General features: G+C 41.3%; 1 protein-coding gene across 3 annotated transcripts; it reads right to left on the bottom strand.

Annotated features, from left to right (window-relative positions):
- Positions 1–10,716: 10,716 nt before the first annotated feature.
- Positions 10,717–27,638, bottom strand: LOC130571603 (bactericidal permeability-increasing protein-like). Of its 3 annotated transcripts, none has more exons than XM_057362721.1 (19): positions 27,555–27,626; positions 26,713–26,847; positions 23,714–23,781; positions 20,662–20,740; positions 19,139–19,253; positions 18,803–18,917; positions 17,440–17,571; positions 17,146–17,301; positions 13,515–13,578; positions 13,354–13,414; positions 13,173–13,264; positions 12,863–13,039; positions 12,429–12,488; positions 12,185–12,352; positions 12,005–12,072; positions 11,868–11,910; positions 11,731–11,794; positions 11,575–11,651; positions 10,717–11,453 (listed from the first exon to the last, which is right to left on the bottom strand). In XM_057362721.1, exons 1-19 carry the CDS (start codon positions 27,573–27,575, stop codon positions 11,412–11,414), a joined length of 1,737 nt encoding a protein of 578 aa, XP_057218704.1. In that variant the 5' UTR covers positions 27,576–27,626; the 3' UTR covers positions 10,717–11,411. The 3 variants fall into 3 exon arrangements, with proteins under 3 accessions (XP_057218704.1, XP_057218706.1, XP_057218707.1); XM_057362723.1 differs by having other exon boundaries at positions 26,713–26,842; positions 27,555–27,571; XM_057362724.1 differs by lacking the exon at positions 26,713–26,847 and having other exon boundaries at positions 27,555–27,638.
- Positions 27,639–27,667: the final 29 nt, after the last annotated feature.

Raw genomic sequence — 27,667 nt, 5'->3', positions numbered from 1 at the left:
GTGACGTACTGCCATCCGACTCTGACGATTCCTCGGGCTCCCTCCCTCGGGGGGTCGAGCCCAGGAAGAAGCGGATGTTGAAATGTCAGCCATGCTTTCCCGGGCTGCCATGAGCGTTGGGTTGCAGTGCCCGCACTGCCTCTCCCAGCGCTCGAGGCTGGCTACATGGCGCCTCGGGTTTGAACACGGCTCCAAGCCGCGCCCGCCCCCAGTGCCGTGTTTACCGGAAGTGCATGAGGAACTTAGTAAGACCTGGAACGCCCCCTTTCCGGCACGTTCAAGTCAAACAAAGTTCTGTCACCCTCTCTTCCCTCGAGGGTGAGACATCTAGAGGATATGTCGATGTCCCCACCTGGGGGGCTCGACCTAGACTCCCGTCCAAAGCATGTGGGGTCTCGGCATCTCTGGTGTCGAGAGCTTACATTGCGGCGGACCAAGCTGCCTCCTCTCTCCACGCTATGGCTCCTGCCAGGCCAAGGCATTGAGAGAAGGTCCGCTTTCTCGACGCACCCATCTTGCAGGGGGGGGCTGTTTGGTGATACTGTCGAGCCACAGTTCTTGACAGTAAAGAAGCAGACAGAGGATATCAAACATATCCTCCCCCGCCGCGACTCGACCGCCCTCGGCCGTCGAGTCCCATGCACCGTCTGCTTCCCAGCAGCCCTGGTCCTCTTCGACGCCCTCCGGCTCCGGCGCCCCCACTCAGGCGGCCCCCCGGAAGAAGACGTTGAAGAGGAGACCACCACCCCATCAGAGCCGCAGCGAAAGCAGAAGCGGCCTTCATGGGAAGACCCCAGGGAGATCGAGAATACGATCCGGCCCGACCCCAGCCATTCCATCGTTGGGTGGTCGATCCGGGATGGTTCCTGCGCCGTCCCAACAGCCCACTTCTCAAAAGGAGTTTGTCTCTCTCTGGGTGTTTATCACAGCCGCTCTCACCCTCTATACAACGGTGTTTGTCAACTCGACGTTGCGTCACGGCGAGACCCAATGTCGAGGATAATCAGCAGCCCTCAGCACTCTCAGTCGATGGTGCGTTGTGCTACATCATCGCCAGGCAGGTAAGTCCTCCTCTGGAGTCAGAAGGTGATCATCTCCCTGCGAGCCACACACATCCCAGGCGACCTGAACCAGACAGCCGATGCGCTCTCTCCATCCCCATCCCCGCGCAGTCCAGCTCATATGGGAGCAGTTCGGCCAGGCACAGGTGGACCTGTTTGCCTCCCCGGACTCCTCCCATTGCCCGCTTTGGTACTCTCTGACAGAGGGTCCCCTCGGCATGGATGCCTTAGCGCACAGCTGGCTGCAGGGTAAGCGGAAGTATGCCTTCCCCCCAGTGAGCCTCATTGCACAGGTCTTGTGCAAGGCCAGGGAAGAGGAGCATCAAGTGGTACTAGTTGCACCCTATTGGCCCAACCGGACTTGGTTTTCTGAGCTAAGGCTCTTGACAACAACTCCCCCCGGCCGATCCCCCTGGCGAAGGACCTGCTTTCCCAGGGGAAGGGGCACGTTACGGCATCCCAGGCAGACCCCTGGAACTTCCATGTCTGGACAGGACGAGGAGATCCTGAGTGGCCCACCCCTGGTGTTTGGGACATCACTTAGCTTAGGGCCTCGGCCACTAGGTGGCTATATGCCCATAAGTGGCGACTCTTCTCGTCCTGGTGCTCTTCTCGAAGAGAAGCCCCGCGGAGTTGCTCGATCGGGAACGTGCTGTCCCTTCCTTAAGAGAGACTGGAGAGTAACTTCTCCCCCCTCCACACTGGGAGTGTATGTAGCCGCTACGGCCGCTCATCACGACCCAGTTGCTGGGAAGCCTCTGGTACAGCACGACCTGGTCATTAGGTTCCTAAGGGGCACAAGAAGGCCACCGCCTCATCCGCGCTCCATACCCTCTTGCGACCTAGGTGGCGGGCCTCAAGAGGCCCCCCCTTCGAGCCCCTCGGAGCTGCCGCTCTTTCTCACCTCACGATAAAGATGGCTCTCCTGATGGCGCTCACCTCCAAGATCTTCCCAGGGGGAAGGCTGGGCAGAGCAGCCCTGCCCCCTTAGGCCGGGGGACAGTTAAGTTATCTACCACATAACTCTAACCGGACCTAGTGCTCCAGACGTGGTAACCCCCGACTCCGTGGGCGGTTCCGTCTGATGTATCCTTATGAATGGTTCCCACATTGGCAACCCATGACCTCCCTAGGTGGACCTCCACCTTGCGGTTAACTGCTTCAGTCCGCACATTTTCCCATGAGTTCTCCCCTGATGGTGAGACCATGTGGTGTCTCCACTAATTCCTCCCTATGGTAGGTAGTGGTCTCTGTAGCGTTTTACCCCCAGGGGGGAATAATGCTTACCCAGTGGCCCTTACGGTGCCGGGCGGCTTCTTGCTGTTACAGAATCAAGGCCTCCGCCCATGACGGCCGGTGGCAGGGGCTTCCCACCTCTTCTTCAAAAGCTCTGGGACCCCCTACCTCTCTACTGGATGGTTACAATTTCGTGCCAGCGCTCACGTCTGACTCGCCCAGGCCAGTCAGCGTCGCTCCACTAGAGATTGTGACACGGCACAGCGCTGTGGCATTTTCCATAGGAACCCCATCTGTCGGCTCGACACAACGTCGAGAGACCGACAGAAAGGGAACGTCTTGGTTACGGATGTAACCTCAGTTCCCTGGTGGAGGGAACGAGACGTTGTGTCCTTCTTGCCACAATGCTGGCCACCCGCCGTAGTGGTCGAGGGATGCTCAGGCTCCCCAGACCAAAAGGTGAATGAATGCAGCACGCCGTCTCCCTTTTATACCCGGATATCCGGGGGCAGAGTCCGGCATGCAAATTTCATTCGCCAATTTCATTGGCCTTTTCTAAACTAGTCAGAAGTTGATAGGTTCTCAAGAGCGAACCCCATCTGTCGGCTCGACACAATGTCTCGTTCCCTCCATCAGGGAACTGAGGTTACATCCATAACCAAGACGTTTCCCCGAAATACACTACACCCGTTTGCGTACCTTAAACGGAGAATGCTCTTTGTTAAAGCTTGCCTTTGTTTTGAAGCCGTAGGTTGGGGATTGCCTTTTTATTTGTAACCTCTGTTTCTCCTGGGTTGTTTAGTCAGGGAACGAAGGCGTATGGTCACTCACTATTTTTTTATTTTTTATTCTTAAATCTAAACTTTGTTACAGCCTCGCCAACCCTGGATTGGCAGGTACGTAACAATTGGGGGCTCGTCTATTTATTTATTGTATACGTTTACGATGAGCTACTACATATTTAAACTAAATGTTTTTTCTTTCGTTTCGTTTTATTAACACTTACGATTTAGACTTGGCTGTTTTGAACTTTTGGTAGAGGAGGGGAGTTTGTATGGTTTAAAGGGGTCATTTTACGCGGCTAAAACGAATATTATTGTTTGCTTTAGATGTATTACAATGTGTATAGACGATTTAAGGTTAAAAAACGCTGTATTTTCCACATACCATGCATGTTTGTATCTCCTCTTAGCCCCGCCTCTCTGAAACGCAAGGATATTTTACAAAGCTCATCGCTCTGAAAAGCGAGGTGTGCTATGATTGGCCAGTTCACTACTGCGTATTGATTGGTGGAATACTGCAATTGTGTGGCGGAAATGTAATGCCTCTTACCATATTTGGAACATCAGGTTCCAAAGCAATTCTACTGACAGGTACGCCCACATTACTTGCATGTAGATTTGGGCGGTTTTAGTCAAATCACTCAACGAGCTGACGTCAAGTTGTGGGGGTGTGGTTACACGAGGCGTTTCAGGCAGGTCTGTGTGAGCATTCGCTTCTATATAAAATACATCTTTTGTTCCAACACTTAAATTTTTGCAATTTCACGTGTCTAATACATATGCATGGGCAACTTACAACACACAAAAGACAAAGAAAAACACATTCTTCTGGCGAATGACTCCTTTAATATGGAATTCAATCTGGTTAAATTTACTCTCTTGCCAACAGTAGAACAATTTAATCGGTGTAGAACAAAAGATCTAATTTCGATAGCTGGGTTCTATAATATAGCGATTCGGAAGGAGCAAAGGAAGAACGTTATCAAAGAGGAGCTGTATGCTAAGTTAGTGGAGGCAGGGGTTTTACATGTAGGCGATGAAATGGAAAATCCGGAGACCGAGCCTGACAGAGATTCCGCGGCTGATGAAGTAGATTTGGCAAGCGGTAGTGATTCGATGATACAGATCTGTTTAAAGGAATTAGACTTGGCATTAAAAGGCAGGAGCATAAAACACAATTACTCCGCCTAAGAGAACTTGAATTACGGACTGATCGGGATGTTAAATTACGTAAACTGTAACTAGAAGCTCAGGTGCTTCATACAAACCAGCCTCCTTCTAGTGGTTCTGAAATTGGATGTAACCTCTGAAATTGGTCAATCTGACTTCAATGTGGATAAATATATTCAACTTGTACCTCCTTTTCGTGAAACTGAAGTGGATTCGTACTTTGTGGCAGCCAGCGGTCCCCCTGAAACAATTTCAGAGGCTCCTGGGGCACATGGCATCCTCGGCGGGGGTGGTCCCCCTCGGGTTGATGCACATGCGACCACTCCAACACTGGCTACAGAGTCGGGTTCCCTGGAGAGCGTGGCACACCGGCAGCAGGTGTATGGTCATCAGACTGGCTTTCTTGTCAGTGCTCACCTCGCGGAGAGTGGCGACTCCACCCCCACGCGGTTCAGCTCATATGGGAGCAGTTCGGCCAGGAGCAGGTGGACCTGTTTGCCTCCCCGGACCCCACCCATTGTCCACTTTGGTACTTCCTGTCCGACGGTCCCCTCGGCACGGATGCCCTTGCGCACAGCTGGCCGCGGGACAAGCGGAAGTACGCCTTCCCCCCAGTGAGCCTCATTGCACAGACCCTGTGCAAGGTCAGGGAAGAGGAGCATCAAGTGTTACTAGTTGTGCCTTACTGGCCCAACCGGACTTGGTTCTCAGAGCTGATGCTTCTGACAACAACTCCCCCCTGGCCGATTCCCCTGATGAAGGACCTTCTTTCTCAGGGGATGGGCACGTTTTGGCATCCCAGGCCAGACCTCTGGGACCTCCATGTCTAGCCCCTGGATGGGACGAGGAGATCCTGAGCGTCCTACCCCCGGCAGTGGTAGAGACTTCATGCAGGCTAGGGCTCCGGCCACTAGGAGACTGTATGCCTTCAAGTGGCGCCTCTTCTCGTCCTGGTGCTCTTCTCGCGGAGAAGACTCACAGAGATGCTCGATCAGGTACGTACTGTCCTTTCTCCAGGAGAGACTTGAGAGGAACCTCTCCCCTTCCACACTGAAAGTGTATGTTGCTGCTATAGCCGCACATCACGATCCAGTTGCTGGTAAGTCTCTAGGACAGCACGACCTGGTCACCAGGTTCCTGAGGGGCGCGAGACGGTTGAATCCGCCTCGCCCGCGCCCCGTACCCTCTTGGGACCTCAAAGTGGTCCTGGAGGGCCTCCAGAGGCCCCCCTTCGAGCCCCTAGGAGAGGCCGATCTTTCTCGCCTGCCGATGAAGATGGCCCTCCTGGTGGTGCTAATTCGAAAACTAAACACTAATTCGTAAAATTACTCTAGGTAACTGCATAAACTTATAATCGTTGTTGCTGGTTATCTTTGACACGCACATGAATGTACAACGGTCTGATACTGCGGGGGCATTTCCACGCCTCTAAACATGATGTGGCACAAAACGAAACGTGATTGGGTTCTTTACCTGTCAGTTATATGGCCTCTTGGGCGGGCCTTGGCCAAAGAAGCAGCGAAGTTCCCAGACCTAATGACATGTCAAATGACATGCTATGCACTTAGACTATGCAGGGGTTCTCAAAATTTACATTCAAGGTCCGAATTGCAGTTTCATCGATATTAATTTGAATGCCCAGTAAAAAACATTTTTTTTGAACATCTTATAAACAAGCTTTTTGCTTTTGCTTGCTCTTTATTTTAAGCAATGAACTCTTCATATGTTAATCACCATATTCATGGTGTCTAGTCATACTTGCGTTTACTGTCTTAACTGTTACACTACTACTTTTTTATACAACAAATGAAAAAATTCGTTCTCATTTACATATTTTCGGTTTATGAAAGAGTACTTCAGTGTAACTTTTAGTGAATCATGCAGCACAATGGCGTCTGTGCAACAACCATGCGAATATTACAGACAAACTACGTATAAAAGCAATAAACGCTTTCTACGTGATCGACCCCCTACACTGGTTTGTGCGCATGGCGTGCATGCGTGTGTGGGTGTACACGCGTGCATGCATGCGTGTTCGGCACTTGGCGGGTCCGGATCGAATTTCCTCCAAGTCTGGACTTCGAGAAGGGCTGATAGTGTATGCATTTAAGAAGAATAATATCATCCCAATGGAATACTAACCGGAAGTGTGCATGGTTCCCAGACGAGGGTAAATGACTTCAATCTCACAACTCAATGCATGTCAATGTAATCAATTTGTACATTGTACAAATAACGTAACTTTATGCTTCAATTTAATGCTGACTGAAGTCAAGCTTAGCAAAAATAATCACTCTGCAGGAGAACTTGCTCGAGCAGTTCTGATAGCTCATCCTCCCTTCTGCCACATAAGCGAACTGCGACTGTTAGTGCATGAAGTGTCAGAGTTCCACACTCCATATTTTCATTGAATGAGTGCATCATCCGGGTACCTATAGTGCACTTTCGAGAATTCAGTATGAAGGTCTGACTACGTGGTACTACGGTGTCGCTTCCCCTGCCAGCTTACTGCTCATTTCACCCATTTGGCTCCTTAACAACTTGCTCATGTAACTCCGGTGCTAATTGTTGCAGGGTGTACGCTTCCCCTGCCAGCTTACCAGTAGTTTAACCCTTCAGCTCGTTAACACTTGCTCATGTAACTCCGGTGCTATTCGTTGTAGGGCGAATGCTTTCCCTGTCAGCTACTGCTAGTTTAACCATTAACAACTTGCTCATGTAACACTGGTGCATATTGTTGAAGGGTGTACGCTTCCCTTGCCAGCTTTACTGCTAGATTAACCCATTCAGCTCGTTAACAACTTGCGCATGTAACACTTGTGAAATTCGTTGCAGTGTATGCTTCCCCTGCCAGCTTACTGCTCATTTAACCTGTTCAGTTTGCTAACAACTTGCTCCTATAACTACTGTGCTATTCGTTGCAGGGTGTATGCTTCCCCGCCAGCTTTACTGCTCGTTAAGTTGTTCGGTTTGCTAACAACTTGCTCATATAACTCCGGTGCTATTCGTTGCAGGGTGTATGCTTCCCCTGGCAGCTTACTGCTCATTTAACCCTTTCGGTTTGCTAACAACTACTCCTATACTCCGGTGCTATTGTTCCAGGGTGTACGCTTCCTCGCCAGCTTAACTGCTAGTTTAAGCCATTCGTCTCGTCAAAAGTTTCTCATGCAACTCTTGTGCTATTTTGCAGGGTGTATGCTTCCCCTGACAGCTACAGCAAATTTAACCCATTTGGCACTTAACAACTTGCTCACCCAACTTGTGCAAATTGTGGCAGGGTGCATGCTTCCCCTGCCAGCCGTACTGCTAGTTTAACCCAGTGTCCGCATAATGAGGCACGTTCTTTATGCTATTTAGACATGCTTATTTGTTTGGGGGAATGAATTTGTTTTAGTGGCAATAATTTTGTTTTGGGGGACATGTATTGCTGCGCTCCTGCTATGTCCATGCAAGACTGCATGGTCAGGCAAAGAGTTTGCCCAGAACAGTTTCATTCCGCCAAACTAAATATATGCTATCGTTAAATAATTGATGACAGTGGTCCCGACAGAAATCAAGCGTAGCGTTAGTTCTGGCAGGTCACGTGAGTTCAGCTTGCATCAGCTGATCACATCAGGTGCAGCTAATCAACGTTAACCAATAGTCATACAACACACACTAGACTGAGTCCTATTTAAGTTGCATTTCTTTGCTCCTTATCAGCTGCTTAATCATGCTGCACCTAAAACCCACCTCCATCCCCATCTCCTCCCTATGTGCCTGTATCTTCGGATCTTTTAATTTAATCCTGTTACGCATCAGGAACTGTTCTAGTTCCCCAGGTGGGGGGACATGTATTGCTGCGCTCCTGCCATGTCCATGCAAGGCTGCATGGACGGGCAAAGAGTTTGCCCAGAACAGTTTCATTCCGCCAAACTAAATATATGCTATCGTTAAATAATTGATGACAGTAGTCCTGACGGAAATAAAACATTGAACACATGCATATATAGGTTACAGTATGTAATTAATCCTAGTGCGGAACATAGGCTTTTTTTACAAGCACTTAAATGCAATAGTTAGATGAGGTATTATAAGCCATTGCCTAACTTATATTCTCTCTTATCTGAATTGTGTGTGCATCTATTCAAAACTGTTGCTGTACCCAGTGCAGACAGCTCAGCTGTTCCAGCAGAGTCAAGTGTCATAGAGGTAGGAAGAGAGCAGAGAGACACACCCTGCCACAGTTGCTGCCAGTTTCTAATGTCACACACATACCTTTACACAACACAACACAACACAAATGCACATGCAACACACAGCAACACTTCAGCATACTTTAATTCACAAATGTATTTAATAAATTACTTTAAAAGATTTAACAATCTGTTGGTACACAGAAACAAACACATGCACAAACACACCTACTGCTACTATTTATACATTTTACTATATTATATTCTATTCCCTTTTGTGCTATTGTTATTATTTGTTTTAATTCATATGTATTCCAATTCTGAGAGTAGGCAGTGAGAAAACATTGCAGGGGATTCAATGAGGAACAGTATTATTTAAACACTATTCTTCACCAAATGTGTAAAATTATCATGTGCTTTGATCACAATTATAAGTAATATATTCTCCACCACCCTTTGTAAGGGAAACAAATATCAGCCCAAATTGGGATGAATTTAATTGATTATGATCAATTATACTTATCTGGATCAAATTCATGATTTGGGGAAATCACTTAGCATTACGAGCAGGTAGCAAGAATCTGCATGATTAGGGACTCCGGATTATGAGCATGAACTACAAACAACAGTCACGTGTGAATTAAAATAGGACTTTATTACCTAGACTAGACACATACTAATCTAACATACACACACATACAGTTTAGCATTGGAAGAAGGTTGCAGTTGAAACAGAGAGAAGAACAGAGCATGGATTTATGGCAGTATTTGATATTCAGAAGATCAATAGCCTGAACAAACATAAGTTTCTTCTTGTAAAGCTCCTTTGTTAAAGGATTAATGATGCTCTATGCGTCCATCAATAAGACTAACTATGATACTTGCATGTCTTGCCCATCAAAAGAAAGAAAGTGTCCTGATGCGGTTTGTTGAGGCTCCAGTGGATCTTGGCTGGAAGTGATCAAAGAGAACCAGTTTTATGCAGAGGATCTGTATCTGGAAAGACGAGGCCGCAGCCTGGCACAAACTTAGGGGTGAAGTCTTCTTCTAGTCCATCCTTTAGAGATAGTTCTACCCTTGTAGAGGTGGCACGGACCGAACCCAAACACAAAGAGAAAATCAAACGCAAGAAGAGAGAGGAGAGAAAGAAAAAACGAACCAGCTAACGGAAGAAACTGTGGTCTCTTTTAAGCTGCAAGGATGTCATGTGACTGACCCAATCAGGAGATGGCACCTTTTGAAGTTAATTGTCTTTGTCTTCCAACATGGCGTTTTGCTGGTAAAAGCTGACTGGATGTTCACTAAGAAAACTTCTAAGAGTTTAATAAAACTAATATGAAAAGAGTTACCAAAACGCAACAAACATCAAAATTAAGGAAATCACAAATGCGTCTCATAGACACCAAACATGATTTACATATCATCTTGGTTAAATAAGTTACTACAAATCGAATCTAATAATAATAGTAGTTATACACACATTCATTCAAACTACTTTGGATTAATGTTTAAGACAGACTGTAGCGAGGAAGGCGGGACGAGAGCCGTGGGGCAGGAAGGAGGGGCCGGTGGCGTGAGTGATAATGAGTATCAGCTGTACGCGCAGCGGCCCCGCCTTCCTGCCCCACGGCTCTCGTCCCGCCTTCCTCGCTACACAGACATGACAACAAGAACATCAATACATGAAAAGGTTATAAATGAATATATGTACATTTCTATATAGATGTATTTAGGATTGTATGTCTGTCCCCAAAGTGAGTAAAGAGAGTTCATCTCCCTACATTCCATTCGGTCGTAAAATACTCTTATCTTGCTGGTTTGGTGTGGGTTGCTATGGTCACCAGAGATCTGGTCCTGCGCCTAGGTGTTAGTTGCAGATTGGGGGTAGACCCCCTGGTGACTAGCTTGCTGGTTGGGTGAGGGGTGTTGTTGTTATATTTAAGAAATATAACTAGCTATTGCGTGTCTGATCGGTCTCAGGCATTACAACATTTTGCTGTAATGTTTATTAACTAGGATGTTGCTGGAATCAGTACAGCCAGAGACCCCTGGTCTTCCAGTACCAGTGCTGTGAGGAAGGATGCTATGGAAGGCCTAGGAGAGACAAAAAGGAGTGTGGTAGAGGTAGGAAAAAACTGTGACACACAAATGTACTTTGGGTTTATAATTAACTCTACAGTAGAGGGGAATACATTTGACAACAATCCTAATGATGTCTACATGTACAGACATTTAAACTTAACTGTACATTCGGTCATAATTATTAATAATTATTGATTAGGTCCCCTGTAATTGTTTCATAAGTGCATTTATTTATTCAGAATCAGAAGGATGCAACGCCTAGTACAAGCAGTGATCCAGATAATGATGACACTTAGCCCATCATCAAGTAGAGGAAAAAGAGCAAGCAAATGAAACAGAATGCACGAGAGCTGCAGAGCAGGCAGGAGAGCTTGCAGAAAACAAAACGTATGTCCTTAGAAAAGTACTAAGCATTGTTTGCCAGTCACTTACAATAAATGTTTAAGTACACAAATGTAAGTAGTGATTGCGCGTGTCGGTGGGTTGGGCTGTGTGGTAATGTGGGCTCGTGTGGCTACAGTGCCAGGGCTGATTTTTTGTCCGATTCCGCCCCTGCAAGTATCCAAAGAATGAAGGTTGCTTTCAAACATAGCAAAAGAGCGCAATCAGAGCAAGTTGTTTTTCAAATGAAAAAAGACAGGAAGAAAATGATCCATCATTGGAGAGCCCTAATAATTCATTCACAATATAAAGAAAAATAATAAATCCAGTTTTTGAAGGGGAAGTTCCTCAAAACTTTATTTACAGTATAAACGTCAAATAAAAAGATCAATCAAATAAAGATCAAACAGGAATTGAATAAACGCTATTGATTTTTCTAGAAAGCACATTTTAGATCATCAAACATATTTTCTTCAATGACGACCATTTTCCTTAATAAAATTCTTGACAACATCAGGTGAGGTCTATTCTGTAAACTGAACATCTGTTCCAACCAACAAATAGTCCTGCGCAGAAAAATACATTTTAAATAAAAATACATCATCAATTTATATGTAATTTACAGGACAGGATATTACAACATACTGTATATCACATATCACACATTGCACATAAATGTGGGCTTACTTTCAAAACCTGAAGCTGAGTCTCCACAAGGTGCATCTTTCCAATAGTGGGAAGTGGATAACCTTCTTTTAAACATGCTGAGAGGGCACAAGTTCATCAAAAAATATCATATTCATGTTGTAAAAACTATTGTAAAAAAATAAGCAATTAACTTACCATTAACCTTGGGCATCACAGCAACTTTCAAGACCATTGTGAAGATATTTTCAAGAGATGTGACCTATTGATTAAAACTATTATTACACTGTGAGTGAATTTTTTTAACACAATTTTTATGCTTCATTTCTTCTTACCTGAAATGGTCCCACATAGCTTTTTGCTAAGCTCATATCAATTCTATTTAAAAGAACAAAACAGTTTGCTTCAATATTGTAGGCTTTACACATCACGTAACATATACGCTATCAGGCATCAATAAGTAACAACTTACTTGTTAAGGGTCAAGTATCCTGCTAGTTTGAGCTCAGTCACATATACACGAGCACTGATGCTGCCGTCCTGTTGGTAAAGAATGTGTAATGGTTTCTGCTCAATCGGTAAAGCAGGGCACTAGCAAGGCCAAAATCATGGTTTCAATGCATATTCCAGAAAGATGAAACAACTGACTCACCAGATTGAGATCAAACAGTGGGGACAGTGTGCTGTTGGGCTGAATGGCATAAGCTGTCACTAAACCGCTGGTCTGAACAGTCACGTTGTTGGGTTGAAATGTAACGATGGGCTGCTTCACTGTCTTAACCAGCAGCTTCATCATCAGACCAGGATACATTTTAGCAATCTACAAGAAAATTAGAGATAGTTTTTTTGAGCTTTGAATGTAATGATTGGACATGACCTTTTATTCATTTTCATACCTGAGGGATGAACGTTCCAAATGTCTTGGTATTCAGACGAATTGGAGAACTAGAAGGAATCTGCAAAATAAATGAAAGAAATAAGTTGTTGCTCTCTTTATTCAGTCCCTCAGTTCCCAACACCAATTCATCATTTTGGTTGTAAAGACATCAGCACTCACAACTTTGTTTTTGATGCCACGATCTATAGTATTTAAATACATTTTATTAGTTCCTTAATTGAAAATTAAAATGCACAAACTTCTGTTTATTTATGAACAAATACATTTGTTTATTTTCTTAGCCTATGGTTACAGTATATTTCATCCAAATAGTTTTACTATTTTTTATGTTTGCTCTTTCATTATTTTGCTTGAGTTTATTATATTCATCCTAGAGTTTATAGAAATGTATAAACATTGTATAAAGACTATTAAGAGATGGACTAAACTCACCATGTCATCAGTGATATTGAGGCTGAGGGCACCAGCACTGTGGTAAACGAAACCTGCTGAGTTGATGGTGAAGGCAGATACTCCGAAGTAGAGCATATTAGTGTTCTGGGAAGGCAGTGAGAAAGGTGCTGGGGAGAAGGGGGGTTCTTTGTGTTGTCCGGTGTTGTAAAATTCACCCTGTACATGTGGAAAAACAATAGAATTCAGCTGTAAACGTGATATTTGCTTTGGGAATTTGTCATGTGATCTTATTATAATGTCATATTATGTAGTAATGTCATGTTGCTTGTGTGATAATGTTTAAGATTACCTTTAAACCAATGTCAATAGAGGCATTGGAGATGACAGGAGAGCCCACCATAGAGTATTCAATCTCAGCATACTTGTCTACTTTGGCTTCAACTGAAGGGTCAGTTTTTAAAACATTATTTTTGGGTGCACTTAAAAGTATTAAATACTAAGAATTAATTAATGAAAATATATTAAAGCACCATTTAATGTTTTCAGGTGGGGGTTTACATCAGCAATGGACTCAGCCACCAGGGGGCAGATCTGAAACAGCAGAGAGTTTGTTTTAAAACATTTTATTCTTCTTACGTTGGGTTTCAGTTCCTGTTCAACAGTGGACAGTCACATGGTCTAAACCTCTCACCTGTTTCTGCAGGGCACTGCCTAGAGCTTTATTAATGTAGGAGCTGAAGAGGTTATATAACCAGCTGTAAAATAGTGGAAAAATAAATTCTTGCATTAGCAATACTGAATTGTTAAAAAAAAAAAGGTTGGTTTGCAATGGTTTAGGATTTGCTACAATAAGAATTGGTGGCTTTTTCTATAAATGAAAGAAATGACTAATCATTTTGTGAAGAAAGTAAGAATGAGTCTTATCCATCTATTATAAAGGTATCGACTACTAAACTATTCTACTGTTGTGCTGTATCTAGCAATTCGATTTTAAGGGTGTCCATGTTTTCCAATATCATATTCCCTGCATTAAGCTAAAAAGTAGGACTGCTCTATATAAACATTTATTTCAATGCATTTTAATTGCAGCAACGATTAAAAATGTCAAAAGTTACTGCAAGTAGAAAAACAATCTGTTATTTACAGAAAACAGACATTTCTACACCAACGGTTCTCAAACTGGGGTCCCCGGACCCCCGGGGGTCCGCGAGCCATAGCTTGGGGGTCCACGAAATAATTTGCAATAAATTGTTATGCCATATCGTTAAAAAATGCGTAAGTACACATGGGAACCACTGCGCCAATAAAACAAAAATACGTTAGCTTTAGGCCTATCAAAACTCTCAAATGATTGTATCACGTAAATCTGACACACATCACTCACTCGCATCACTTTGCTCAGGACGCACTTTGCACAGCTCCTGCTGATGTTTAGCTAGCTAGTGGCGATGGATGCCTATTTAAGATTGTCCACTTCATCAAGTGATGCTAAGCCCAAACCAGCTAAACTGAGAAGATTTGTCGACAATTATCTCGAGCTTGGTTTTATTCAGAACAGCGACGGAAGGCCAAAATGTTTCGTGTGTCTTCAGGTGCTAGCTAATGAAGCCATGAAGCCGGCCAAGCTAAAGCGGCATCTGATGACGAAGCACCCGGGGCTTAAGGACAAAACAATGGATTTTTTCTGCTTAAAGAGTGAGGAATATATGTTTCAGAAAACACGACTGGTGAACCTGGCCACAACTTCAGAAAAAGCACAGAGGGCTTCATATTTGGTGGCTCAACGGATCGCAAAAAGTAAGAAGCCACACTCAATTGGACAAGAACTTCTTCCAGCGGCAGTTGAAATGTGTGAAGCTGTGCTTGGGACAGAGGCAGCTAATAAACTCAAATGACTTTCAAATGACACCGTGAGAAGGAGAATTAAAGAACTTTCGGCTGACATTCAGTCACAGCTACTGGATAGACTGCGTTCATGTGAGCAATTTTCTATTCAGCTGGACGAATCAACAGACATTTCCAGTGCAGCTCAATTGATTGTTTTAGCGCACCATCCCTGGGAAGGAGACATTTTGGAGGACTTTCTGTTCTGCAAGGAGGTGCCAGGCAGGACAACAGGTGAGGAAATATTCAGACTGCTGGATGCTTTCATGACTGAAGCGAGACTGAGTTGGGAAAAATGTGTGGCCGTTTATACGGATGGCGCAGCGGCGATGACCAGCCGAAAGAGTGGAGTAACGGCGTGGATAAAGTCTGTCAATCCGAGGATTATGGCGACTCACTGTATGCTACACCGGCAAGCACTCGCTTCCAAAGACATGGAACCAGATCTTCACTCTGTTTTGAACACAGCTGTGACTGCAGTTAATTTTGTGAAGTCAAGGGCACTGCAATCACGTTTGTTTGGACAACTTTGCCGGGATATGGATGCTGGACATGCTATATCACTGTGAGGTGCGATGGCTCTCTCGTGGTAAAGTTTTGCAGCGGGTGTTTGAGTTACGCAGAGAAATGGCAGAGTTTATGAGAGAGGAAAAACCCAACATCGCACAGTTTTTTACAGACCCGGAGAGTATGGCCAAGTTGGTATATCTTGCCGACATATTCAACATACTGAATAGCCTCAACCTCTCCATCCAAGGAGGCCACACATCCATCCTTGAAGTCAGCGACAAAATCACTGCCTTCATGAAGAAAACAGTCCTATGGAGAAGGAGGATACAAGACGGGTTAACAGACATGTTCCCCCAACTGAGTGAGTTTCTCCACACAAACAACTTGTCTGTGGCCACAGTGAGGAAGGTTGCGACCTCACACCTCACATCACTGAGCAAGCACTTCAGCTCATACTTCTCCAATGTGAACACTGATGCCTGGGACTGGGTGCGCGATCCCTTTGCACCAGCTTCAACAGCAAATGGCCTGACAGGTAAGGCAGAAGAGCAGCTGTTGGACTTATCCTGTGATAGGACATTGAAGGCCCAATTCCAGCAGGTTAATCTGGCAAACTTCTGGCCCTCCCTCTCACATGAGTGTCCCGAACTCACTGCTGAGGCCATGCAAATATTGCTCCCTTTTCCTACAACGTACCTCTGTGAATCATCATTTTCCCCTTTGACTGCAATGAAGAATAAGTACAGGGCTCGTTTACAAGTGGAGGATGATCTTCGAGTCTGTTTGTCAACCATCACTCCAAGAATAGGTAAGCTATGTTGTGAGAGACAGGCTCATCCTTCTCACTAATTTAGTGAGTTATTGATGTGAGTGATGTGTGAATTGATTTGTGTGTTATAAGACTTTAATAGAGCCTAATGCAAATGTTTGTAATGTCCATATCTATAAAAATTTGAAAATATGTCATCCTTATAAGGCTTGAATGGCCCTACCATGTAAATATTTATTCCTTTCCTCGAGAATGTGTTGATTTTTCAATTGCTGGTTTTATATAGTTCCTCAAAGCGCTTTAGCCATGAAACTTGAAAAATTAACTGTGTTCATTAAGACTTTGCCAGTCTTGTTACTGTTCATTTTCTGAAAGCTTTAAGATCTGTTCTGAAATGTTGTGAGGTCAAAATGTAATCTGAATAAAAATGACCCTGTGTTTAAAAGTATAGAAATGGTATTAACATTTATTTATTCAAATTCAATTTAAATTCATTTCTATGAAACTCGCCTTAAGTATTTAGGTTGAAAAGTTTAAAATATAAATAATTCCTACGGCATCTAGGAGTACAAATGTCAGTAAACATGTTTAATCGGCATGAGGATTATAAGGGGGTTCTTGGAAAATTTTCTCCCCTGTAAGGGGTCCTTGGCCCCAAAAAGTTTGAGAACCCCTGTTCTACACAATGTCTATCCAACATGTGGTCCAACACTATAGCAATTGGAGCATACTTTAAATCCCACAGTATACTAAGCCAAAAGACACATTTTAATGTTTTCCCACATCAGGGTTGGTAAACCTATTTTCAGCAAAAAGTATTTTATATCTGTTAAATCAAACATACCCATTTTAGAAGAAATACAATAGCACATTAAGTACTGCGAAAACAATTGTTTCATTTTTTGGGACTTTCTGTTTTAGCTTATTGGAGGAAAAGGCCTGCTGCCGACACTATTAACTTCCTTTTTCCAGTGTCAGCACTGGAAATATTCCTCTTTTTGTATGGTATACTGCTACTAGCTATTATTTGGAATGACTCATTTTGTAATCTTTTAATTTTATAAGCTATCATTTACTATGAAGATTGACATAATATGATAAATAAGTAGTAATATAATAATAGTAATATGCAGATAGTATGCAGGTTGCACAGTGTTACCTGGCCCCACCATGAAATTTGACTTTGACACTCCCCACGTCTGCAGTGCAGCTGGTCATGCTGACGGATGGACGGCCAGTTTCATCACTCATGACTGCTATAGTGGTTCTTATGGTCAGCGCGCTCACAGCCAGATCAAACGATCCGCTGTCTTTTCTGTGTAGTCATAAAGAGATATTCTTTATTTTAAAAGCCTTATTCCCTTTGTACTTTATCCAAGAATGGATCCAAGAATGAGGGTGTACATTAAATAAAGTCAATAGTGTCACTGATGAATTTAAACACTGTACTTACATAATCCTGAGGTATTTGACTCTCCAGTTGCCATGCAGGTTAATGAAGGCGTTGTCAATTGAGAGACTAACGCCAGTTCCAGGAACTAAACCCAGTGCTGATGTTGGCAGTCCCAGGTTCACAATCTGCATCCTGTCAATAGTACAAATATAAGAAAAATCACATTGTTTTTTTTTTGTATGACAATATTTTTTGAAGTATAGAGTTTATAGATATTTGTTACAATATAATAGTATTACATAATACTGAAATATATTGTTTTATTATTATGACTAGAAATGTATTGCATGTTAGTAGGGTGATGTGATGGTACAATGTAAACTCTGTTGACATTACTGTGTAATAAACAAAATAATCATTGAAAAGAAATCTTAAAAATAATGTTTTTGTTGTTTTACAAGTTTAAAAAATGTGTATAGTGAGCTTCAAGTTCACATCTTGGGTATAGGACCTATACAGGATGAAGAGGAATAATATTTATCTAAAGCATTGAAAACCACAGCTCTGAAAACAATAACAGAATTTGATGACAAGAACCCCCAGTCTTGAAAGATTAGTCAGATTTAGTTTCTAAAGTAGATTTTTGGATATGATAACATATTAAATGAAAAATGTAAACGTATACTGTTTAAAAATGAATGGGCTCCTGAATAAATAGCCTAATAAAAAATTAATATAATAATAGAGGAATGTTATTTTTAATTCCCTCAAACTAATCCTCACTCTTTCTCTTTTTTTTACTTACTTGTCAAATACAAATATCAAAATAGTAAAAAAAGAAAAAAAGAGGGGGGATTAGTATAAGATATAATACTTGTGCTGGTATAAGAATTGATACAAAAATATACTGTAAATATTGTAATCATTGATTTGTTTATGAGCTTTTCGTTTTCTTTATAGATGGTGTTATCACATAAAAAATAATGTAAAGAAAGTGGAAGGAAAATTTGTATAATTCGTGGAAAATGTTCTTTCACAAAAGAAATGTTTATATAATTATATAATGATTTAGATGTTTCCTTCTGTGGAAATGCAGAATAAAGTATAAAAACAAAACAGGGTATCTGCAGAAATTTTAGGATTACATTTTCAAAGTATTAGTCTAATGTAATGTTTAAAATCCTACAGAAATGTACAATGCTTTAAAAATAAAATATAATACACAATGTCAGATTTTCACTTCACACACTTATGTGTACAATTAAATACGATATTGATAATCGTGGCTTTGTCAGCACAGTTATTGTCAATATTGTGACACCCCTAATACACACCAATTCCACAGAATGACCCAAAACCTCATCTGAAGAAGTTGAACTTCAACTTTTAGGAACATGAATTTAGAAAGGCACATTCACCTTACCCTGTAAAACTATACTGGACTTTTCCAATCGGATCCACGTGTTCTGTGCCACTTATATCTGGCAGTTTGATGCTGCTGAGCTTCTTCTGGATCGAGGCAATTCCCATCTGTCGACCTGAAGTCAAAACAAAGGGTCTTGATCTTTTCCACCACAAAAACAATATATTCATTAGGAGAGATATATTGTAAATTCATCTGAAGCTTTTTGTAAAATAGATCCTATTCAGAGTGATGGCAGACCTCTGCACTCGATATCTGGGTCACGATCACGCCTGGCTTGGTTTCATTTCTGATAACGGCCAGCAGGCTGTTCTTACTTACGCAGTGCACACTTACCATACTCAAGTCCTTTCTGAGTTAGTTTGACTTCAACTCCAGGGTTGATACCTGTAGTCACCGGGAGCAGGGCCAACAGAGAGAGAAGACACCAAACGAACATTTCCACTTTAGCCTATATGGGAGACGCACATGTATATAAGTAAAGGCTTCTTTTCTGTCAGGATAAAAGAGTCGTGTAATCTGCTTCAGTCTGAGCCAAGCGTTGCTATTTTGAAAGGAGTGACACACAACAGCCCTGAGTACATCAGATGCTAATCTATGCTGTCTCGCTAACAAAGCATTTAAAACAATCAATAATCTGTTGAGTTTGTGTTGTAACATCATCATGTTGGCTGATGATCTTAAACAGAATGTAGTTAAATATGATATACTTACATATATACACAAAGGCATTCAGGTCTAGACATGTTCACAATGTTTTTTAGTTATTTATTGAGAATTAATCCATGGTATTGTCTGCTGTTAGGCCTGACCCAGTTTAACTGATTGAATTATGCAACTGATGGACTTTCCCCAAATGAAGATACACTTCCTCTTTTGGTTGAATGTGCCATCACAATGCTCTATTTGATCTGGTTGTCCAAATACTCTTAGTTCTCATGTTAACTTTACAAATCATGGAAACTAATAAATGTTAGGATACATTTTATTTAAAGAATATAAATGTATATGTATATGTGTTCGAACCTTTGACTGGTAGTGTACAGTACATGTATAGCCTTTCTTCTGAGTATTTAAATGCGTCGTCATGCCTGTAATCAATGTGAAAAGAATTTGCCCTCGAAAAGCTACAACAATGTTGTTTTACAGTCACTTGGGTTAAAATGAGCTAAATCAACTGTAGATAAATTCAACGAATAGCTTTTCTGGAATCAGCACCATACTTATACCGTAATGTGAAACACTTGATGACAACTTCAGCCTTAAAAATGTAACTAGAAAACATGGCAATAGGAGCCATGTCTTGATTTGGCATGAAAGAGATACGGTCAGACGAAAACACATGACTATGAGCTTTATGTTGAATTCAGGAAGGCTACAGTAGAATTAAAAGAATGCAGATGGGCGAAGTCCCTTTACAGGAATATGTCATGTGACGTTTGTTTATTTCCTTATGTAGAACAACTCAAAAGTTTTCATTATGTGTTTTTACTGTTTTTGCATTTTGTAAGTGGTAATTATTAATTCTGAAAACCAAGGACATTCTCTGTGCAGTACGGAACCGGATTGTGTACTGTAGATCACACGTCAAGATATGAGTCAATAGTTAGGCTCACACACTTTACAAGTTTAGGGCAGTAAATGCATAATCGTGAACAACTACATAATTTTTCTAAGCAAGGGCACAGTATTTATACATGAATGCAATGTACTGCAATTAATGCAGAATACCACAAACAGGTAAGATCTTTTCAGATCAGAAAACGCATTTCATATGAAAACAAAACAGAACAGGCAGTGTAATGTGGGTGTGTTGTTGAGATTGTTTCGATGTTGATATGTTTGTGCGTGCATTTTACCTCAGACTGCTGTGAAGTTGTGTATAGTCTGTGTCTTCCTCTTAGGATGCATGAAGCTGCTCTCTGGCTGGCAACAGCACTTATTGAAAGGGGAAGAGAGAAGCTGGTTCACAGAAGCAGGAAAGGGCTGCTCTGAAATTCACTTTAACTGCAGCGTGATCTGCCCATCATGCATCAGATAAGACCGAGAAGTATTGACATGACCATTTTGAAACAGTGATGTGTTTACTTTGCCTTCATGCTTTTTCAATTTCCCCAATGAACTACCATGTGTCTAGCAACAATGGAGTCATTGAAAGGTGATACATGAAAAATAAGCAAAGTGCTTTACTTCAGAAAGTTTAACTTGGATGGTGGAAACAGAGTTGACTAAAATGGCTTTGTACACTCAAAATAATGTTGGAATATTTCAACCCAGCGTTGGGTCAAAAATGGAAAAACCCATCTGTTGGGTTTTTCATTATAATACCTATGCTGGGTTGTTTCAACCCATTGTTGAGTCAAATATAAACATTCTCTGGGTTACCTCAACCCAACAGTTAGGTTTGTCCATTTTGACCCAACGATGGGTTGAAATAACCGAGAGTGTATATGAAGCATTATTATAACTTTTGTAATTGAGTCTCTTTTAATCAGAAAAATCTACATTTTACATGCAAGGCACATTCTTCACCAACAGAGGGCTGTAAAGAGATACTTTTTACAACATAATTTGTACATACTTTTTATCTTTAAAAATCATATTGTTTAGTGTTCCAAAAATCACAATATCACATTTAGGTGATTGTTTTAACCGCAGGTGCTGTGCAACTTCTAAAATAAAAAAATATGTGTTTTATTAATGTTTCAGATGTCTTCTTTTTTTTTTTTCTTTTTTTTAATCTCACTAAGATTTTTGTAGAACATATTGTATTATCCGGTAATCAATTTATAGGGTTCAATATCGTGCACATTATTTAGGAAATTTTGTAATTTTCATTTAACTAACAAATGCCAGAATATCTGAATGATAATCTAAAACACTCCCTTTATAAAAGTACAGAAAATGTATAAATAAAAATAACAAATGTAAGCTAATCATATCTTCATATAACTAAATTTGCATCTTGTTAATGTTCTTGCCATTGTCTAAAAATACATTAGGCTTAAAATGAATAAGATTAAGGCCCGGTTTCACAGAGACGGTTTAGATTAAACCAGGACTATGCCTTAGTTGAATTAAGATATTTATGTCGCTTTTATAAAAATGCCTTAGAAGAATACATTACTGGTGTGCATCTCGAGACAAAACAATGGCACTGATATATTTGAAGATATTTCTGGGCAAGTTATATTCAGTTATATTCATTAATTTTAGCCTGGGAGTAGCCTTAAACCTTGTCTGTGAAACCGGGCCTATGAGTCTGAGATCGACCAGAGCAACGTCTATGATTATGTAATTACTTCCGTAAATTACAAAACATGTTCAAATAAGATAACAGACTGACACACCAGCAGATGGCAGTAGAGAGACATTTATCCAATGTCAACATTTCTATCAAGCTGAAAGCATTATTTCAATCAGTGTTGCTTTTTCTAAGAGCCAGTGAATATCGAACAGCCTGACACAGCAGAAACCTTTAAACCTCAGCTGGACTTTCCAGTAAATGTAGTTTTTGATTTTCATTTATAGATGAGCTACTATAAGCTAATCCACTACAGTTCTTTAGGAACCCTGCGCATACACGTGCATCTGTCTGCTCTAATGATCCACGATCAATGATGCTGTGTATCAGAGAAATAAAGAGAGCAATGGGACTGTTGTTGAAGGCCGGTCTGTAAAGCTAGGCACTGGTCCATGATCGCGCCCTGCCAGATCAGAAATGCTGTCCGTGAAAGAAAATCCAGCGCTCGCATTTTATTTCAAAGAGGCTAAAGAGAACAGAGAGGTAAATGACAAAAGGATTTGACTGAAAGTGCCAAAATTACCAAGACCGCACGCTTTCATGCGTCACTAGTGTATGAATGGAGGTGAATGACCAGCCGTTCATCAAAAACTGAAAACTATTTCAAACCCTTCTGATTTTGTCTCTGTCATAGACCACAGAAGTAGGTGTTAGACTTCGTACTGATCTCCAGAATAAAGAACTTTGCTAATAAATAGGACTGGGCATGTGATGGAATAAATGGTAAACGGCAACAGATTTTTATATTCAGTTGTGGTATGGGCGTGGTTACATGGATTACTCCTGCCTGCATTTTTTCAGTCTGCCCTTGTTTTCCACAACAGCCAGTAAAGTAGTTTGAGTCAGCAGTCTGGCACACACATTCCTAACTGTGCACCACCCTACAGACTGACATGCCTGACATTTTGCACTGCGTATCCATTCCTCATATGTTGTCTGGCCACAAATGTTTGTCAAAGTTGTTTTGCTGTACTCAATTTAGACGCCTCCTCTATTCGCTCCAAACTCAACTCATCTCAACTGAAAAATCTGTTAAAGGTGTAATTCGCCCAAAAATGTATTCTTTACTTCCCCTCGTGTCATTCCAACTCTGTATGACTTTCTTTCGCAGAACACAAAAGAATAGATTTTAAAGAACGTTGGCAAGCAATCAACGTTGCCCCCCCCATCGACGTACAATAAATGAACGAAAAAATATTTCTCAAAATATCTTCTTTTGTGTTCCAGTGAAGATGTTTTTAATATCATGACGGTAAATAAATTGACATAATTAGATTATACTCTAAAAAATTATTAGAGTGATCATTACTGTAGAAAAAAGCAGGAATGAAGCTCCACCTCCAACCCCACACCTACGCCTACAGTAACTGTTACTGGTGTGAACGCAGGCTGTAGGCTACTAAAATGTATGAATGAGATTGTAATAACTCATATGCAAATTCTCGCAAACATTAAAGCACAATGAATTCTGCTTCCTCAGAGTAATGTTAGAATTCTGCATCTGTTATGCTCAACTGGTTCTGGCAAAAAACATTTTTACTCTCTTGATAAATATGAATTTGAGCAAAATGTTGAAAGTACAACTCAGTCTTTTAGCACATACTCACACTAATAAAGGCCTATGAAGTCTTTTAATGAGCCTGACCCGGTGTGAAGTGGCTGTCAGAGTGTGTACCTGTGAGAGAGAGAGAGAGAGAGAGAGAGAGAGAGAGAGAGACTTGACTAACTGCTTTGTTTACAGTTGAGTGCAGCCATGTTCTCTCCTCATATAACCTGCCTAGAGTGTGCTTTTATTTTACACGTCCAGAGATGACAAATGATCTTGATAAACTTTTCTGACTAGAGCCGTAGAAGTACATGTCGTCCCAGGCAACGCACATACGAACGAACTGTACAGCTTGAATGCACTGTAACCTCTTTGGATAGAAACGCCTGCATACAAATGTATGAATGTAAATGCATTAAAATTTAAATATGCTAGCAGCTTTGTGTTTATGTGTTGCGTTTGCTACTATTCATACTCAAGGAAACAGGATAGAATGCAGTGCACAAGTTCGAGTTTGGTGAACTGTGACCCGTGTATTCATATAGCCAAAGTATTTGACCAATAGAAGGTCTTTTTTTATAATATTTACATGAATACCTCTGACATCATATCCTCTTCCCCATATTCATACAAGTTTCTGGCTTTATTGTAGGATTCAACAATTGTACATTTTAGTCCGTATGATGTAATGAGCCAGTTTTCATGTCACTATGTTTATAGGGCATAACATATACAAAATCACCTCTAATATGAAAACATTTATAGAAAACATCATGTGTAGTTCATCAAATGCATTGTTCCATTAAAAATGACCACAAGAAAAAGTTAAAATAATTTTAATATATCACTGTTAATACACATTTTTAATCTTATAGAAGGAAAGACTATAAAAAAGTTGACTACACTCTTAAAAATAAAGGTGCTTTAAAGGTTCTTCACGGCGATGCCATAGAAGAAACATTTTTGGTTCCACAAAGGACCATTCAGTCAAAGGTTCTTTAATGAACCATCTCTTTCTTACTTTTTTATCATCTAAAGAACATTTTTTCGCCACAAAGAACCTTTTGTGAAGCAGAAAGGTTCTTCATGGAACCATTTCGACAAAAAGGTTCTTCTATGGCATCGAAGAACATTTTGAAGCACGTTTATTTTTAAGAGTGTATATTGTACAGTAGGTCAGTTCTGCAGGATATTATTTGCACTCAGAAAGCATTAGGCGATTGTGCCGGTGAAGGTCCGGGTTCAGGATGCACGGGTCAGCTTCCTGTGCAGCTGCGGCCACCGTGTGGAACAAACATTCGACTGCTGGGTCACGCGTGAGTGGCAGCCTGAGACAGGGTGTGTCTCCTCATACAAACAATCCTCTCTCAACACATTACCCTGCTATGACCTCAGCACATTTGATCCTTACTACACTTCATTACCCATATTCAAATTTTGGGTGGTCTATATATGGAAGCTAATATAACATTTGGCGGTTGCCCTTAACAAGGTGAAAGACAGACAAAGATCTCACGGAATGAAGGAAGGGAAATAGTTTCATTCCACAAAAGAAAGGCTGATGACAGACAGGAAGAGATGACAGGGAAGATACAAGATGCTGCATGTCTCTTTAGAGCCGTTTTATGTCAGAATATGTGATGGGATCTGGCTGTCCTTATCAGCAGTTGGCTGCCAAACAAAGTCCGGCAAAGGCAAATGCAATTTGACAATATCAGAACAGGTTTTCAATACTGGCGAGCACCACTTGAGTAAATGAAAAGAATATACTTTGTGGGTCTGGCCAGAGGAAAATGTTATTGCTCAGAGATTGATGTCTCATAGATCAGGAGATTTAATTGAGTTCTCAGTTCTTACATTTAAGTATCAGCTTATAGGTGTTTGCCTTAAAATTGCTTAGGAGAAATACACTTAGAAACAAATAAGACAATTGTTAATACATGAAGAGTATTGAGGTGTAAAATGAATGTTAATTGTAGAGGTAAAATCTGGATTTGGGTAAATTTGATGAACACATGATGAGCTCATATTGAGATCTTCAATAATATTGACTTTTGATAGCAGACTTGGAAAATCTGAGCTCACTTTGTGACATTGTTTAAGCTTCTGTTTATTCACTTTTTAATCTCATTGGTGTCTCAGATAAACCATTGATTTATTAAAGAGATTTTTTTCTTTCTTATTGTGTTGGCAGGGTCTCTGCCGGGGATATGAAGAAATTGTAGCGTTGATTATAGTAGCCATGACCTTGGCGTTGACAGCACTATGATCTACCAGCTGAGGAAAACATTCTGTGGCTAGATATATACTAAGAATTTTGAAGGCTGACACACCTGATTGGTTTTGAAGGCCTCTGATGGATAGAACATTGATTATCTATCCACGTCAGGTTGGAGCGTCTTGGCATTGACAGCTATCAGGACACAGTGAGAGGGCAGCAATGTGAAATCTGTGATGGACTGCAGTGAGAAGTGCATTTAATCAGAATTTGTCCTGCATCAGCACTTCTTACAGACCGTCGGCATTATCAGGCCTCTGCCAGACGAATCTATTTGGTTGTGTTAAAATGTATTTTCACTTACTCTCTTTTAAAAGCAGTTTAGAATGAATGATTGAGATTTAGATTTGGGTGGGTATGTAGCTGGAATTAGTTTGGAATGATTGGTCCTCAGCGGCCGCTTATGGGTGAAATGTTGACGATGCCACAAACAACTTTTCAACTCCTTTCTCTCAAACAGTGGTCTCCCTTCTGCCATACAACGTTTCACTTACCAAATGCATAAAGTGTACATTTCTTGTACTTTTGTAAATGATAATTAAAACGTTACATTTAAGCTCTGTTTGTGCTTACTGTATCTTATCCTTGTTTTTATCACCCTTTAGTTTGTATAAGTTATTTTCAAAGCTCTTTTGAAATATTTTATTTCCTGATGCATCTGCACGGAGACAACATACAGTCTTACTAGAGAAATACTAAATAGAGACAAACTAAAGCAGTAATGGAGTTTAAGCTACATGGGACTCGTTTGTTTTCAGTATTACATATAGTCTAAGTTTTACCTGACTCCTGTAGGGTCTTTCTTCAGTTACTGTGCGTGCAACTTCATCCAGAGAGAGCTGCGTCTTCTCTTCTCTGTCATAATTGTGCCTGGCAGCAACTTCAGTGCATTCACAGATTTCAGGGTAGATCCTTTTCTTGAAGAATAAAGAGTTGCTTAACACAGTGTGGAAAGTAAGGATGACTTGAAACTTTATAAATATGAAGTCGTGTGGTGATTGATGATGTTGTCTTTTAGGTCCTGTACCTGTTGTCCCTAACCATTTAATATGCACGAATGGAAAAAAACCCTCTGGTAATCTTTTTAATCATACTGTGATCCATTTACTCTCATTTGTTCTTGCATCTGCACATTTTCATAAATGGTTTGTAAAGTGGATAAATGGATTGTAAAATATTGACTTTCACGTGGCTTGTTAAAGACCATTTAAGATTTCAGTTGTCCTGTAGTTGTGAGTGTTGCAGTCCTGCAGGTGGCTATACTGTAGTTGTATTCCGTTAGAAGCTGATGCCTGTAAAGCTTTATATGTGAGATGAACATAATACATTTACTAAACCAGATGTTGATCATTTCCGTTGTGGTACAGTTGCCATATGGCACAATTTCCCCAAAAGTTTCACACGCTTGATAATTTTCTGTCATTAGAGCTAAGGTTAATTTCTTGGTCAAGAGGGTAATATTCTTGCTCTTGTTAGACTGACATCATTAACTCTTCATTGCAGTAGTCGATTCCATTCGGATAATACCAGATTGTAATCATTAACATGAAGGTTTGCAGCAATGGGACTCCAGAACAGCCAGCCACTGTCTGTCATAGATACTTGGTAATCAAAAGTAACTTACATGCCCAGAGATCTCTTCCATACAGTAGTTGAACAGCTCTGACTCTCTCTACATCCCTCCCAGTGATGTCCCACCCTTCACCCGAGCTCTGTTGCTCTCAGTCACTCTAGCTC

Source organism: Triplophysa rosa, linkage group LG20, assembly GCF_024868665.1.
Source record: "Triplophysa rosa linkage group LG20, Trosa_1v2, whole genome shotgun sequence".
Classification (NCBI taxonomy): Eukaryota; Metazoa; Chordata; class Actinopteri; order Cypriniformes; family Nemacheilidae; genus Triplophysa; species Triplophysa rosa.
The sequence above is the reverse complement of the archived record's forward strand: the minus strand, read 5'-3'. Positions and strand labels throughout refer to the sequence as shown.